The following is an 18,115-nucleotide window of genomic DNA, read 5'->3' as shown; positions in this document are numbered from 1 at the left end:
GGAGACCTGTTCTGGCTGCTGCAGCAGCTTCTGCCCTGCTGTGGTTGGGAAGGGAAGGTGGATAGTTGGAGACTTGCTCTGGCTGCTGCAGCAGCTTCTGCCATGCTGTGGTTGGGTAGGGTAGGTGGATAGTTGGAGACCTGCTCTGGCTGCTGCAGCAGCTTCTGCCATGCAGTGGTTGGGAAGGGCTGGTGGAACAAGAATTGCATAAGAATAAACCTTTGCCCATTCGGGCAGACGGTCCTTAAGACTAGTCAGATGTAATGTGTACTTCTGAGCTAACATGACTAGAGATGATAAATAACTGTAGATTTCTCTTTTTTTAACTACTTTTGGTTTTTCTTCCATACAAATTGACAACAAATTATCTAATTATAAGATGGAGATTTTATTTATGATTAGACCTTTCTCCAACTTACAGTAGGAGCCAATCTCATCTATCTTCCTTAGGCCATGGCTCAGCATGGCTAGCCATGGCTACCCTATTGTTCTCAGCTGCAATACAATACATAGAACAATACAGTAGGGTATTAGCAAAGTAATTCAATTATTCACTTAATCCAAGGGATAGATGACAGTGGCTCCATCTTTATTTTCCATTTTCTTTATTTTTCTTAGACCCAGCTTGGACAGAGCTTTTGGTCTAATTCTGATTCCAATGGAGATTACCAAAAACAACTACCCACATCCCATTAAACTGTGGTTGCATTCAGAAAAATAGACTGTAGTCTAAGGGCCTGGGGCGTGGTGACATGGAGTCGACAATGAGGCGTTGCAGGGGTGATGACACAATGTGGTTGGGGCACAGTCCAGACAATGTGGGTGTGTCTGGATCATTTGTCCGGTGGGCTGTGGTGGCTGCATGATGTCACACCCAGCCACTGTGGGCCAAAACACGGTGGCCCGGCAATTGCCTTTGCAGCTTGACTGCACAGCTAGGTGACTAATCTAATAATGTGAGTACTTTGGTAATATTGAAGAGCTCACATAAGACTGATGCGACTGCAAAACTTGTAATTTGTGCTGGGCACCACCGAAGGGAGTTGTAGTTTTGTGATTATTTGCAAAACTGCAACTCTTACTGAATTAGGCTCTTTTACGCAAGGCTTTTGAATTGAATTAAGGGGATATGCCTGTTCTTCTAAAGAAAGTTTAACAGAACAGTTGGTACTTGTGTATTATCACGGCGCCCTTGTTTCCATCGCATGCCATTGTACAACCAAAAAATCGCATCTCATCGCATTGCATGCCATATGATCGCATGCGATGCGATGAGATGCGATTATACCCGATTTTAAATTGTACATGCACCCAGACCCGATTTTACATTGTACACCCACCCTGATGGGTACTGACAATGTTATATGCCCCCCCATTGTTAACGCCACCCCACTATCAATGCTAACCCGAAGCGTGGCGAGCGCAGCGAGCCCGCGAGGGGCGGCGGTACGTGTCCTCCAACCTTTTCATACCCCCACTATCCACTTTGGCATGGAGTTGATTGTATATAGTGTGGCGAGCGCAGCGAGCCACCGAGCCCGAAACGTGGTGAGAGCAGCGAGCCCCGCGAGGGGACACGTAATACTTGTGAAGTAATGCGCATCCCCTCGCCACGCTTTGGGCTCGATGGCTCGCTGCGCTCGCCATACTATATAAAATCAACTCCACGCCGACGTGGATAGTGGGGGTATGAAAAGGTCAGAGGACGCGTACCGACGCCCCTCGCGGGCTCGCTGCGCTCACCACGCTTTGGGTTGGCGTTGATAGTGGGGTGGCATTAACAATGGGGGGACATTTAACATACTTATTACCCATCAGGGTGGGGATACAATTTAAAATCGGGTCTGCCTGGGCATTTAACATTGAAATCGCGTCGCGTTGCATGCCATGTTAAAATTGTACACTCTTCCCGGGAAAAGCCTCAAATCGGGTCCATCGCATGCCATCGCATACCATCGCATACCTTAATTAGTGGTATGCGATGCGATGGGCGCCGTGATACAAGTACCGAACAGTTTTGTCTTAATCTAAAATACTGACTATTTGGAATATTATTTAACCATAGTCAAGGTTAACAATAATTTAAAAACTTTTTTATTTCTTATAGAAAGAGGTAATTATATTCTGATTATTAATTTGGAGAGCAATATCCAAAAGGTGATTTCAGTGTTGTGAATAGTATGGGTGAACTTTAAAACAAAGGAATTTTAATTCAAGAGATTAAGAAACAAAGAAACAGATCCCAAATAATACACAAGTCATCAATGTATGGAACATAAAGCACGAGGTTCAACCAAACTTGGTCGCCTCAGAAATGAAGTTCTTCAAAGTGATTAAATTAGCAAAACTTGAGGCAAACCTGGTGCCCATGGCGGTACCCTGGGTCTGTAGATAACATTTATTTAGAAAAGTGAAAAATTGTGAGATAATATAAAGGTAACCAAATACAAAATAAATAGACATCTTTCCTTACTCAGACCTATATCAGAAGCCAAAAGTATTTCTAGAGCAAGATCTCCCTCTATATGGGGAAAATTGGTATAAAGTGATTCAAAGTTATATTAACTGTCATACTTCCTATGTGATTTATGTAATCACATGCACTTGTAAGTTCCAATATGTAGGTAAGACCACTCGCACATTAAAGTCCAGGTTTTTAGAACACAGGAGGTATGTGATGAATCTCTCCATAGTTTAGCACAACATGTTAACTAGCTATGCATGAGATATTTATGTCCTTAAAATAGTCCAAGGCTTAGTAATTAGACCCCTTAATACAAATCCTCATGCAGAGTTCAGCTTTACATCAAACTAATCTAAAGTAGAGTCTGAATCTCACTTTTAAAGGACCCACATATGTACAACTGTACATAGCATAAGCACATGTAGCCATTTAATGCCAATAGTTATTTGAAGAGTTCCTATTTCTGTTACAGCGCCTAGTGTTCATTCTAGCACCCGCCATATTTGAGAACCCATGCAGTTCCTCTTCCCTGCCTGCTGTGGTGTTTCTAGCACAGGTCTGGTTTGCATATCAGTGCTGACATACAGACCACACTGTGCTAGAACCTCTACAGCAGACAGGGACACCCCAGGCAGGGAAGAGGAACTGCATGGGTTTTTGAAATATACAGTAGCGGGTGCTAGAATGAACACTAAGAGCCTCCCTATAGAGTGGAAATGATGGTTAATACAGCCTGTTATTTATGTAAAAAGTGTTATATCCATTTAATGTACATAGAAATAAGTTGCTCAATATGTGTCTTATGTTAGCTTACAGCTGGCTCTATGCTTGACCTTACCCTGTACCTCAGCGCATATATCAGCCGCAGGCGTTTGACACATTCGCTGGCAAACATGGCATTTCACAGCTGAGATCTGGCTTTGGTAGGAGTCAGCCTGTTTATGTTTTCCTGTAAGAATATACAATTCGGGCGGTATTCAATGTGAATAACTGCGAGGTGCAGCGAATCCTTTTTTGGATTCGCTGCACATTCGCCACGTTCCGGAGCCGGCGGGCTCCGGTATTCAACGAGTCAGGGGCAGCGAGCCCCTGACTGGCGAATATGAGCTCCTGCGGCGATTGCCGCAGGGAGCCTGAGGACGGTGCCAGGCAGAGAGATGGTAGTCTCTCTGCCTAGCCCAGACCTTTGTGGGGGGTTAGGTGGGCTCCCCGGGTGCCAGGCAGCACAGGCTGCCCCCCCCCATGCCAGCAGGGGGGCGTATATTCACTACACACGATCGTAATGATCATGCAGTGAATATATGAATATGTAATGAGCGGCTCGGCTCCGGCGCCCCCTGCTGGCTGCTGTGTAAAAAAAAAAAAAAAAAAAAAAAAAAAAATATTTTTAAAATTAAATATATATTCATGTGCTTACAGCACATGAATAAAAATAGCATGCCCCTCCTCAGAATAAAATTCCTGATTTTTTGACACCAATTGTAAAAAACAAAACACTTTATTTTAAAAGTTCACATTCCACTTCACCATAAAAAGATAGCGATTGCTACTCGGTGAATCATGGCGAAAAAAACCTTCAAATGTATTCGCCATGTGGTCATTGAATAGGGTGATTCACCGTTTTTGTCAGAAATTCGCCAAACAGCACAAATTCGCCATAAAAACCTGGCGAATCAGGCTCATTGAATACCGCCCTATGTGTCATGTACTTTTGGCTCACAGATTTAGTTTTTCTATATCTACAGTACTGACAATGTCTTTGCTCGTCCCTACAGGAGACAGCCCACCATGTACACTTTCTGTAAACGTCCCAAGAAATACAAAGTTTAGTGTATCAGAAGGAGAATCTCTCACCCTACAATGTCCAGTGAGAACCTGCACCCAGGACTTACCGCAAGTGACTTGGTGTAAAGTAGGTGAGCACCTCCTATGTGGTGCAGTGATACTCGGAGACAGGATCTCCTCTGCATGGGGAGGACAGGATGGACGCACTGCTCGCCTTCTGCACTTTCTCTATGTGCAAATAAATGACACCGGATTCTATCGATGTTCAGCAATCCACCGGGAGCTACATATAATGAGCGGTCAAATAGAAGTGAACGTCACAGGTGAGTCTATTGTCCAACTAAAATGCAATGAAATGCTTTGTAAACATGCATTAAATGTCATCTGCGTGATTTACCGGTTACCACCTTGTAGAGGGTCCCAGAACTCTGTGGCCCCTGCATTGTCCATTGTACCTCACCTTTCCTGATACAGGTCACCATGCTGGGCTGCAGCTCCTCCAAAAGCCAGCAGAGCACATTGCAGGGATGAGCTCCTTTCAAAGCCTCTTTCCCTGCTTGTACCCAATAATACATGCTGCCAATGGGATTGCTTATTGCAGTGTGATCCTGGGTGATAAGATCCCACCCATATTGCATTGAATTTGCAATCCATTATAAATGGGTCCCAAAGGAACCGGATGGAAGGTGTTGGACAGGGAGAGCCATCTCTAAACAAATTTGATGCCCTAGGCTAGATTTTGGCTGGTGACCTCTAGCACCAGTGCTAGTTCTACATCTGACCCAGTACCCTTTTAGCAGCATAGAACATATCACACTGCATCCATAGCAATCCTTATTTTGCACTCCATATTTTAAACAGATATAGTGCACCACCAAAGGTACAAAGGCCAAAAAAAGGGATGTGTTCTTGCTGGGAAGGAGCATGGCCACATAATAGTACCCCCAATTCAAATCATGTCACAAAAGTAGTGTAACCTCATTCACATTATATCACAAAATCATGTCCCTTATTATAGTTCCCTTACACAGTAGTTATTCACATTACACTACAATTTATTGTATTGCTCCTTATTTAAATTACACCACAACTTATTGCTCCTTATCTACATTACACCACCCCATATCGCCCTTTATACATATTACACCAGAACTGGGACAAGGGATCTACAGCAAAATGATAGACAACCATTAGGTCGACACCATTAGTTCGACAAGCAAAAAGGTCGACATGGAAAAAGGTCGACATGCAAAAAGGTTGACATGAAAAAAGGTCGTCATGCAAAAAGGTAGACACTACCATTAGGTCGACAGTGTCTAGGTCAACAGTCAAAAGGTCGATATGGGGTTTTTAACTTTATTTTACCCAACTGTCGACACAGTCGACATGGACACAGTTTGAAGTGAACCGCAGCACCTTGCATCACGCACCGCTCACAAAGCTTCGGGCACAGTGCCTCGCTGCACTCAGCACACTATTTGATTCTCACACCTTGCCCTAGTGGATGCTAGGGCATGAAATACCGCCTGTCGGCACATGTCGGCTCAAAAAACAGTGAAAAAACCCATGTCGACCTTTTGACTGTCAACCTATTTGCATGTCAACCTTTTTGCATGTCGACCATTTTCCACGTCTACCTTTTTACATGTCGACCTTTTTGCTTGTCGAACTAATGGTGTCGACCTAATGGTTGTCTATCTTTTTGCTGTAGACAAATAGTCCGGATCCTATTACACCACGCCGTGTAGATCCTTATCACCATTAAATAACACTGAATTGCTTTTTTCAAATTACACCACACCATATTGGTCCTTATTCACATTACACGGCAGTGTATTGCTCCTTATTCACATTATACCACACTGCTTTGCTCCTTATTCACATTACACAGCACCATATTGCTCCTTATTCACATTACACTGCACCATATTGTTCCTTATTCACATTACACCACACCATATTACTCTTTATTCACATTAGACCCCAATGTAATGCTCCCTGTTAACATTACATAACCGTATAGTACTCATTATTCACATTACACCACCGCTATCTCCTTATTCATATTACACTATATTGTATTGTTCCTTATTCATATTACACCACCCTGTATCACTGCTTATGCATATTGCACTACACCATTTTGCTCCTTATCCACATTACACCACACTGTGTTGCTACTTTTAAAATAACACTGCACCATATTGCTCCTTATTCACATTACACAGCACTGTATTGTTCGTTATTAACATTACACAGCAGTGTGCTGCTCCTTATTCACATTACACCACACCTGTTGCTCCTTATTCATATTACACAGCACTGTATTGCTCTTTAGTCACATTACATGGCAGCGTATTGCTCCTTATTCACATTACACTACAACATATTCCTCCTTATTCACATTACACCACACCATACTGCTCCCTGTTTACATTACACCACACTGTACTGCTTCTTATTCACCTTAAACCAACAGTAGTGCCCTTTATACTCATTACACCACACAGTAGTGTCACACAGTAATAATGCAGCATATACACACATTGTCACACAGTAATAATGCTCCTTATACACATAAATCTACACAGGAATAGTACCCATTACACCGTGTTTTCCACACATTATTACATCTGTAGATAATCAACTGATTGTATAGACCATTTTTTTAAAAACAGAAGCTGGTCAGAGAGGGATGGATCTGGTGGGCATATGGGATGGAGGGCTTGGCCAAGGGGAAGTGCAGTACTGGACTTAGTAGAGGCATAGGGATAACTAGACATTGGGAGGGGATTTCACAGGACAGGAAAGGATGGAGTGGCAGGGGCACAGGGAAGGGAAGGCTGGACCTTTGGATGGCATGGAACAGGAGATGCTGGACCCGGAGCGGCTCAGATCAGAATGGGCTGGATCTTAGCATTGTGGTGAAGGGCATCCACTGAACTACACACCTGAGATAGGAGGATCGGCTGATGGTGAGAGGTGGATGCTGCTGTTGATGCTGCTGCATATGCTGCCTGCAAATACCCCCCGCAGCTCACAGACCGGCTGCTCTTATTTGGCTGCTGGTCCACAAGCTGATATTGACTTGTGGCCAGCACCGATTAGAAATGACATCGCTGTTTCGCTCCTTGGCTAGCAAAAACAGGTTTACTTTTAAAAATGTCCCAGTCCTGACACCGCACATGGAATTCTTCCCTGTCCCAGAAACACAGTCCCCCCATTGCCCCCCGCTGGGAAAACAGTGGCAGTTAAAGATACAATAACACAGAGCCTGATGTAGGGTCTCTCTCCTTCCACGCAGGGCTCTCCGGCTCCTTTTCAGGTAGCAACTGGAGTAGCGGAAGGCACTGAGTCCTTATGCCCTGCAATCCCATGCTGCCCGCTGTTAATCTGAGCCTGCCCTAGGCTTGGGATGCCCCTTGGCAAGTGCCCTAGGCATTTGGCTGGCTCTGGGGACAGGGATCATTAGAATGTCTCCATAGGCTCTGTATGTTGCTATGTTCTTTTTGTCGACATTGTGCATGTCGACAATCAAAATGTTGACATACTGTATCATTTTAGTGCTCCATTTATGTTATAATGGGCATAATTCAGACCTGATCGCACAGCTGTGAATTAACACGGTGGACGAATTTCAATGAACTGCGTATGCATGTAGCATATAGCAGCTGAGGTTGAAGAAAGACATGCTGTACGTCCTTCAAGTTCACCCTTTGTACAGGATCCATTATAGTTTATGGTCTAGATATGATATCCCCATTTGAATTTATTTACTTTGTTCCAACTTTGGGCTAGATTGTGATTATCGGTTGTATACCTGAATGTTTTCTTTTCCAATAAATGTCTGTCTAATCATTGTGTCTGCCCTTCTTCTGGAAGAGAGTTCTATACCTTTACTGCTCTAACTGTAAAAAAGCCTTTCCTTCTATGTAACTGTTGAGGGTTGTAACCGGCCATTTAGTGAGAGTGCTAAGAAAAACGCAGAAGTGAAGTGCCTAGGAAAATGCTGGAGTGTCTGGGAAAATGCAGCGTGCCTAGGAAAATGCTGGGAGTGTACAGAGAAACACAGGTGTGCCTAGGAAAATGCTGGGAGTGTTCGATGAAACACAGGCATGCCTAGGAAAATGCTGGGAGTGTACAGGGAAACACAGGTGTGCCTAGGAAAATGCTGGGAGTGTCCGGTGAAACACAGGCATGCCTAGGAAAATGCTGGGAGTGTCCAGTAAAACACAGGCGTGCCTAGGGAAACGCTGGAGTGCCTGAGAAAATGCAGGCGTGCCTAGGAAAATGCTGGGAGTGTACCGGGAAACACAGGCGTGCGTAGGAAAACGCTGTGAGTGTCCAGGGAAACACAGGTGTGCCTAGGAAAATGCTGGGAGTGTCCGGTAAAACACAGGCATGCATAGGAAAATTCTGGGAATGTTCGGGGAAACACATGTGTGCCTAGGAAAATGCTGGGAGTGTTCGGGGAAACACATGTGTGCCTAGGAAAATGCTGGGAGTATCCGGGGAAACACATGTGTGCCTAAGAAAACACTGGGAGTGTCCGGGAAAACACAGGCGTGACTAGGAAAATGCTGGGAGTGTCCGGGAAAACACAGGCGTGACTAGGAAAATGCTGGGAGTGTCCGGGAAAAAGCAGGTGTGCCTAGGAAAATGCTGGAAGTGTTCAGGAAAATGCAGGCATGCTTAGGAAAATGCTGGAAGTGTCTGTGAAAACACAGGCATGCCTATGAAAACGCTGTTAGTGTCTGGACAAATACAGGTGTGCCTGGTAAATGCTTGGAGTGTTCAGGGAAACACAGGCATGCGTAGGAAATTGCTTGAAGTGTCCGGGAAAATGCAGGTGTGCCTGAGCATTTTATAGGAGGGTGTGTGACGTCAGCTCTAGGTCGGATATGCCTTTTTCCAGCACATCACTGAGTAAGTCTCTGACTACTCTTAGCATGCAAAGACTGGTGCCCAGTGGAAAAAGCCTCCAATAGTGAGCCTGTTACAATGGGTTTTGGACATATTCCCATTCCGATAGATCATGGGTCCTGAAACTATTTTACTGTGTGACCCCGTCAAACAATAAAAATAATTACAGGACCTCAAGTTACTGCAGTAGGTCATCACATAACATATGTAGTCAGCACAGACATGGCAGCATTGTGGGGGCACAGAATGATGGGAGGAGCCTGAAGTAACAGACAATTAAACAGATGTTTCAGACTCCTTGAATCACTGAGGGGTATATTTATTAAACTTGGAGAAGAGATAAAGCGGAGAAAAGGTAAAGGAGATAAAGCACCAGCCAATCAACTCCCAACTGTCTTTTTCAAACACAGCTGATTGGCTGGTGCTTTATCTCCTTTTACCTTTTCTCCACTTTATCTCCAGTTTATCTCTTCTCCAAGCTTAATAATTGATCATCTGATGATCAGCAACATAGGACAGATTTAACAATGAGTGATATTCTTGCTACGTTACAAATGAGAAATGTTTCTCCAGTCAATCAGCTCTTGTCATATTACAGTAATTGTTATCTGATTGGTAGCACTGACTTGTTCTGCTTTGGTTCCAGCTAGAAGTACGACTGATGCTGCATCTGGGAACGTGACTGTATCCGGTAAGTTCTCCCTCAGCAGCATCTCCAATGAATGGCCATAGTACAGAGCTTTAGGCTTATTATAAGGTTAATGTAACAATGGCTGCAGATTTGTTACTTGTGATGATTGGAACATTCTGCATTAAAATTAAGATGTTCTTAGTGGCGGCGGGGGGGGGGGGGGGAATGAAAATTTTTGCCGAAGGCGCTCACTGCAGGATCTACACATTGGCATTAGCACCTATGCGTGTGTGCAGACCCCCACCATCGGGGACGGTGCCCAGTTCGGTGTCCCATTGAGGTGGGTGTCTCTCCCTCCCTGCCTCCCCAGTGGCAGCTGTTACAGACACCCACCCGGACGGAACGTGTACAGTACCGCAAGCCAGACCGGATATGGACCAGCACTACAAGCTCCAGAATGGCAGAGTTTGCTACAGGGCCAGTCCAGCATTCGGGGGTCCTGGCCGTTCTGCCAACATTCCATAAGCAGAAAATCTGATATATATATAATCTAAGTGTCAGTGCCCTCAGTCTCCGGGGATTTCACATATTAGCGGGAAACTCGACCTGTCGGGATTTGGCAGATCATTTTCTCCATTTAGTGTAATAAAATTTCCTCTATGTCGCTACAGATGTACCCAGTACACAGTACACAGCCTGTAGGCTACCTATTGCCGTATCCCCGGGCAACAAACAAACTCAGAGTCCTTTGAAGATGAGCCCTTTTTCTGAGTACTGAATATGATCTAGTAATGAACACACCTGCGCTCCCCGTGGGCGCCCTTACTAGCTGACACCACTTTTTCCACTGATATTCTAAACTAGTAGACAACTTACGAGTCTATGTACTTACCCTTGGAGAGAGATAAGTTACCAGTTAATCAGCCCCTAACTGCCATGTTACAGGCCAAGTTGGGTTGGTACTTTCTCTCTCTCCACTTTATCTTTCTTCAATGCTTGGTACATAGACCCCTTAGATCCCCCAAATAATATTACCTGAACATATTGCGCAATCAATTAAGCATATTGATAATTAACCCTTTGAGTGCCAAAGTTGATGTGAGAGATGCACAAAATATCCGCTAAACATTGCCGGCATCGCTCACAGCAACTGTTCTCTTTTCGGGACAATATTTAACTGAACTTCATTGAATTGACTTCAGATCGTTTGCCGGCAATAACTAAGGTGATTTGCGTTCCTTGACTCCAGCCCTGGGATTTTTTAGCGGATATTTTGCACATCTGTCACAGCAACGTTGGTACTGAAAGGGTTAAACTTGCTAGCGGGCGTCATAAAGAAAAATAATGCTTAGTTTTTGTATTGTTCTTCGTTACCAGGTGACACCATTTCCACAACCGCATCACCGAATCCTGTACTTTATAATTATTATAAATTGTTCTTATACATGGTGATCTCGCTGGGATCGCTCAGTGTCCTCATCATCGCGCTCTCGCTGCTGGCGGTCTGTCTGACAAGATATAGAGGTATGTTATCCAGTATGTAATGTATGTAATATATGATCAGCGCATGGGGGTAGCATATTATGAGCATTTTAGTGGAATTATTATCAAAATAATAATTAGCAACATTGGGACAGATTCAGTAAAGAAAAAAAAAAGTTACTTTGGGGGAAATTTACTAAGATGAGAGTTTTAGTTCACATGGGATGTTGCCATGGGCAACTAATCAGACACTATCTATTATCTTCTAAGAAGATGTTAAATAAATAAGAAGTAGATTTGTCGTATTCTATTCACTGGGAATTATAATAAGGGTATCTGTATCATAGGTCGCCATGTATATGGATGCAGTTTCGGAACTTGTGAGTGTTGGGTCCAGGTGCAAAAATGTAATTTGGACCCCCCTTCCACCCCCAAGTTCACAATATAACATAGCAGTGGGGGCCAGGGAGAGGCAGAGGAAGCCAGTGGGTAACAGTGAGAGGCAGAGGGTGTCAGCATAAGGCAGGGAGAGCCAGTGGGTGACAAAGAGAGGCAGGGGGGCAGTGGGTGACAATTAGAGGCATGAGGTAACAGTGTAAGGTGGGGGAGCAGTGGGTCGCAGTGAGAGGCAGAGGGTGTCAGTGTAAGGCAGGGTGAGCCAATGGGTGACAGTGAGAAGCAGAGGATGACAGTGGGAGCTAGAGGGTGAAAGGGAGAGGCAGAGGGTGACAGCGTAAAGCATGGAGAGCCAGTTGGGTGACAGTAAAAGGCAGAGGATGACAGCATAAGGCAGGGAGAGCCAGTCAGTGACAGTGAGAGGCAGAGGGTGACGGTGTAAGGCAGGGGTGACAGTAGTGTAAGGCAGGGGGAGACAGTTGGGTGGGTGAGAGGCAAAGGGAGACAGTGTAAGGTAGGGGGCCATTGGGTGACAGTGTAAGGCAGAAAGTGACAGTGTAATGCAGGGGGAACCAGTGGATGACAGTTAGAGGCAGAAGGTAACAGTGTAAGGCAGGCAGAGCCAGTGGGTGACAATTAGAGACAGATGTTGACAGTGTAAGGCAGGCGGAGCCAGTTGGGTGGGTGAGAGGAAGAACGTGACAGTGAGAGGCAGATGGTGACAGTGTAAAGCAGGGGGAGCCAGTGGATGACAGTAAGAGGTAGAGGGTGACAGTGTAAAGCAGGAGGCACTAGTGGATGATAGTTAGAGGCAGAAGGTGACAGTGTAAGGCAGGGGGCCAATGGGTGACAGTGAGAGGCAGAAGGTGACAGTGTAATGCAAGAGGAACCAGTTGGTTACAGGGAGAGGCAGATGGAAGGCAGAGTAATGCAGGGGGAGTCAGAGGTTGACATATAGAGGCAGTGGGTGGCAGAGGAAGATGGCGAGGCAGTGGGTGACAGGGATAGGCAGTATGTGGCAGGGGTACAAGAACATTGTCCTGCATGGTGCAAAGAACAGGGGGCATGTACCTTGGTGGGGGCAGGAACACAGTGGTGTATGCTCTGTCCATAACAGGGGCCCCTGTCGGTGTGAGCTGCCTCTAATTCACAGACCGCGGTGACTGAGATAAAATGTACAGCGGCCTATTAGCTAGGGGCAGTATATGGCTGTGATCAGTGGTGCTGATAGGTGGCAGGGCTCCTCTATCCCCTGGCACAGAGAAGGTCAGCCCTGCCATCCTAAGGTGAGGGCCAGGTCCCTCAGGCCGTGGGGACCACCCTGCTCTCTGCACTGGGCCATTCATCTGACATTGCTCAAAATGTCCTGAGGGGGGGCCCAGGGGATCACTCATTGTCCTCAGTGACCCAGGTGCAATACACCTGCTGCACCAATGGTAGTTACGCCTCTGGGTCAACATAGGTCGACACATTAAAAGTTTTTTTTTTTTTTTTTACTTTTACCATCCACGTGGATTCTGGTTTGGCATGGTACAGTGTGGTGAGTGCAGTGAGGCACCTTGCACAAAGCATGAGGCGGAACACTAATTTGGGGTTCACGTGCTAAAATGTACAAACTGACCCCTGTGTTGACCATTGCCGTGTCAATCTTTTCTTGTGTCAGTCAACCTTGTGCCTATAAACCTGGCAGCTGTCATCCCTATGATCCACACCTGATGAAATAATTCATATAATAACAATCTGATGTATATTCATAATGTCACTGACACGTATGTCCGCTTGTTATTGAAACTATATCTATCATATTTATCCGCAGAGAAAAGCCGATCATCCCCAAATCCTATGGCTGCTGAGGAGGTACTGATTATACATTTCTATATGTTCATATGTACTTAGCGCCTGATTCAGACCTGAATGCGCAGTTGTGATTTTGGCCAGTGTTCAGTTAAGCCATCGCCCCACTACAGTGAAATCGCGCCTTGCAAGTCTATGTGCTTGGATCCACAACCATTCACAGCCGTACAAAAATATCCAAATCCCATAGTAACAGGTTCACCGGACACTCCCAGCATTTTTCAAGACACGCCTGCATTTTTCTTAACACTCCCACTAAATGGCTGGTTACCACCCCCCAGACGTCTACTTCCGGTTAATCACCTAGCAACCACTGTCCTATTTCCTGTTAATCACCTAGCAACCACCATCCTACTTCCTGTTAATCACCTAGCGACCACTGTCCTACTTCCTATTATTCACCTAGCTACCACCATCCTACTTCCTGTTTATCACCTAGCGACCACCATCCTATTTCCTGTTAATCACTTAGCAACCACCATTCTATTTCCTGTTAATCACCTAGCGACCACAGTCTTACTTCCTGTTAATCACCTAGCTACCACCATCATATTTCCTGTTAATCACCTAGCGACCACCGTCTTTCTTCCTGTTAATCACCTAGCAACCACCATCCTATTTCCTGTTAATCACCTAGCGACCACCGTCTTACTTCCTGTTAATCACCTAGCTACCACCATCTTATTTCCTGTTTATCACCTAGCGACCACCATCCTATTTCCTGTTAATCACTTAGCAACCACAATTCTATTTCCTGTTAATCACCTAGCGACCACAGTCTTACTTCCTGTTAATCACCTAGCTACCACCATCATATTTCCTGTTAATCACCTAGCGACCACAGTCTTATTTCCTGTTAATCTCTGAGCAACCACCATTCTACTTTCTGTCAATCAAATTGCGACCACCGTCCTCCTTCTTATTAATCACCTAGCGACCACTGTCCTACTTCCTGTTAATCATCTAGCGACCACCATCCTACTTTCTGTCCATCATCTAGTGACCACCATCCTACTTCCTGTCAATCACCTTGCGACCGTCGTGCATTTAGAAAAAGTAAAAGGACTTTGCCGTAGGATGGCCTCTCTCAAGTATACTGTAAACCATATGAATGCACAGTGTATCGATAATCAGCCACTGTGCGAATTCGCAGCTGTTTGTTCAGGGTTGAATTGGGCCCCTAGTAAAATGTTTATGGCAAACAGTAATAATTCAATGTCCACGCATTTCTTTCTAAACCAGCTAGGTGTTCCTGTGACCTGTCACTGACACTGGTTACCTAGATAGTGTCCGGCCAGCTAGTCCAACATTGATTGCTCCGCCCCCAACACAGGACAGTCTATTTATACCCCCTCCCCAACCACCACCCCCACCACAGGACAGACCATTGATTGATACCCCTTCCCCAACCACTCCCCAAGGTAGCCCTTGTCTGCTCATGATGTCAACGCCCACCCCCAATTCGCAGAAGACCGTTCGACTTACTTTCGGCTGCCAACAGAGGAATAATCATGCGATGGTGAGTAACCATCAAAGGGTTTCTCCTCTGTGCGGGCGCGTGCGAGCAGAGGTGTAAACATACACATCTGCCCCCAGATAAATAAATAAACCTCCGAATATATGCATCCTAGCCAGCAGATCTGAATCAGGCCCAGAATCTCTACCTGTTGCCTCTACCTTGCCTGAATTTCTCCATGTATAGAATTCTTGTACGTTTTTCGGCAGGTCACATTTGTCGCTGCACCAGGAAGTCCCAAGAGCTGCGCACAGCAGACAGACGTAGACTACTCCGGTCTGTTGGAGGCTGAATATCCAACCAATGAGGTCACCTACACCAATGTTCACCTGAGTGACAGCTCCACCACGCTTAGTGCTCCGGAGACGCCAGCAGAGGAGGACTCTATCGTCTATGCCTATCTCAACCATGAAGCCAAAATGGCCACTTTTCAATGTGAGGATGACTGTAATGTTGAGTATGGTGCGATGAACGTGAGAATGCAATGATAGCAAAAATCATTGGACACGTGCTTTGTATTGGTGCCCGTGGCGTTCCCAGCTAGCAACGTTCTTCCTGCAGGGGGCTCCTATGTCCTAAGATCTAAGTGATGGACAAAGAGGGTGATTCTAACCTGGTCGTTGCGTGCCAAATTTGTTCACCCATCCGATGGCCCGATCGTGAGCCACGCCTCCTGCTTTCACCACTATGTGGGCATGGCCAGCGCTCTGTGAGCTGCTGACCATGCCCCCAGTCCCTCTCATCCAAAGAACAGATGCACCGCAACTAATCATCGCTGGGAGGTGTGTGACAGAACCCCCCCCCCCTCCACGCCGCTCGTACCATGGGACACTGCAGCCAGAGGGTGAGAGAGAGGGACAGTGCCAGAAAAATGGGACTTTCCCACAAAAATTTAGGACAGTTGGGAGGTATAAATATGGACAGCACACGTGCCACATGCACACTCTGGCATTCATATGACAGGCTGGATTGCCACCATCTTGCCCCATGCCATATTTACCTGCTCTGACACAGCATGACAGAACCCCGGGTGCCACCACCAGTTCTAGTGGTACCGGACAGAACTTTATAGTAGTAATAAACTGTGCTGCCATCTCAAAGCCTTTACCTGCAGGACTGTGCCATGATGCCATGTGCCATGTGTACCCTGGCAAGGTCCTAAGGTACCCGCTCACCTGTGTGCGTCCAGGAACAGATCTGCAATGTCCCATTGTTACAGTATATTTATTTTTACAGAGAGTAACTTTATTCTTAACTTTGATCGATGCGAATGATTGTAATGTAAAATACTAATAAACAACCGATGATTGTAACTTACATATAGAAGCAACGACAAGTGCGTAATATACTCTATGCAAACCTTGTATAAACGTCAAAATAATGAGCAGGGATTTAGGGGTCTATGTACTAAGATGCACAAAGTGGATGGAGATACAGGGGGAGATGCATTGGATGTGGATTGATAGATCTACAGTGTCTAGATAGAAAGTCAGTAGGTCGACAGCAAAAGGTCGACATTCAAAAGTTCGACATGGTCAAAAGGTTGACATTGATTTTTCAAATTTTTTGGTTGTCAATGTTGACACCTGTCAACATGCACCCTCCATTATTGTGACGTGTACACTTTCACCATGTCGACCGTTTGACCATGTCGACCTTTTAACCCTGTTGAACTATTCCAGTCAACCTATTGTGGACACTGTAGATCTATCATCCGGATACAAATGTTACTAAGATAATACACAGTGTTGAGATATATTAACTTCTCAGATGCGGAAGTGGGGGAGCCCCCCTCCGGCGTTCGCTCTCAGACCCCCTTCACAGTACATCAGCAGCTAACAGCAACCCGTGTGTACAGATGGATCAGCTCTCATTAGAGTTGCTCCTGGTGATTCTATCACCAATCGCCATCCGCCAGAAGGGGGCGCGTGCGCGCGAGACACTCGTGCGCCCCTTTCTGATGGAGCCCGCCGCCGCTTCCCCGCTGCTCCCCGCACTAACAATAGCTATCTCCCTGAAGCTGAGACGGGCAGGAAATCTGCTCCCCACCGTGTGAAAGGGACGCGTGTGCGTGTGAGATGCTCACGCATCCCCATCAGATACAGCGCCTCTCCGCCAGCTTGTGTCAGCTATGGTGATTATATCTGGCGATTCCCAGTGCTGGCTGAGAGGCGCTACATCTGTATATCTTATAACAAGCCCACCAATCACGGATCAATGGGGCAGATGTATTAAGCCTTAACAAGACATAAATGCCAGGGTGATAAGGAGAGATAAACGCCCAGCCAATCACCTGCTAACTGCCATGTTACAGGCTGTATTTGAAAAAAGTCAGTAAGGAGCTGATTGGCTGGACGTTTATCTCTCCTTATCACCCTGGCATTTATCTCTTGTTAAGACTTAATACATCTGCCCCAATGATAGATATGACGAAGTACAATGACGAAGTACAAGGAGATTAGCCAGTCATTGCCTGTATGTAATCAGACTGCGCTGGTTCTTGTGAGCGATAATCAGCAAATCCCAGTTTATATCCTTGCTCAACCAACACAATAACTAGCCCCAGTACACTACGTCACTTGCCAAACCAATACAGCATGGAAAACAGCCTCTGGGTCCGCTCTTTATTAAATAGTCCTGCTTTTTTAGAAGTTGAAAGGGAAAAACTATTTTCGGTTCACCCTTAACGGGACCACTTTAGCACGGATATGAAATTCTGTACATATGTATAACACATATACAGCATACTTGCCTACTTTTATCTTCACCTTTCCGGGAGAATCCCGGAGAGGCAACACATCAGGGGGGCGGGAGCAAGGCTGACATCACTTGGCCCCGCCCCCCATGACGAAAACCTCCGTGATTCGCGGGCCGAGAGGGAGGGGGCGTGGCTTAAATGCCGCGAAATGACGCGAAATGCCGCGATCGCGTCATTTAAGCCCCGCCCCCTCCCCGCGTACCCGCAATTTCATGTAATTTTAACCAGCGGGCAAGGATGGAGCGGGGCAAATCCCAGAATGCGGGAGACTTGCCCACCTTCCCGGGGGGCCGGGAGAAGGACCCG

General features: G+C 45.8%; 1 protein-coding gene across 2 annotated transcripts in view; it reads left to right on the top strand.

The window, feature by feature from the left end:
* The window catches only part of BTLA (B and T lymphocyte associated), a 75,783-nt gene extending 58,532 nt beyond the window's left edge, over nucleotides 1-17,251 (top strand). Inside the window, exons 2-6 of one of the 2 annotated variants that reach the window (XM_083171623.1) lie at nucleotides 4,240-4,572; nucleotides 9,819-9,863; nucleotides 11,181-11,327; nucleotides 13,498-13,538; nucleotides 15,261-17,251. In XM_083171623.1, coding sequence (XP_083027749.1) covers nucleotides 4,240-4,572; nucleotides 9,819-9,863; nucleotides 11,181-11,327; nucleotides 13,498-13,538; nucleotides 15,261-15,539 — 845 coding nt within the window. In that variant the 3' untranslated portion in view covers nucleotides 15,540-17,251. The remainder of the gene's footprint in view (nucleotides 1-4,239; nucleotides 4,573-9,818; nucleotides 9,864-11,180; nucleotides 11,328-13,497; nucleotides 13,539-15,260) is intronic. The other variant, XM_083171624.1, reaches the window with a different exon arrangement.
* The last annotated feature ends 864 nt before the right edge of the window (nucleotides 17,252-18,115 follow it).

Source organism: Crinia signifera, chromosome 2 (assembly GCF_055691185.1).
Source record: "Crinia signifera chromosome 2, ASM5569118v1, whole genome shotgun sequence".
In the NCBI taxonomy this organism is placed as follows: Eukaryota; Metazoa; Chordata; class Amphibia; order Anura; family Myobatrachidae; genus Crinia; species Crinia signifera.
This window is presented reverse-complemented; position numbering and strand designations above follow the sequence as displayed.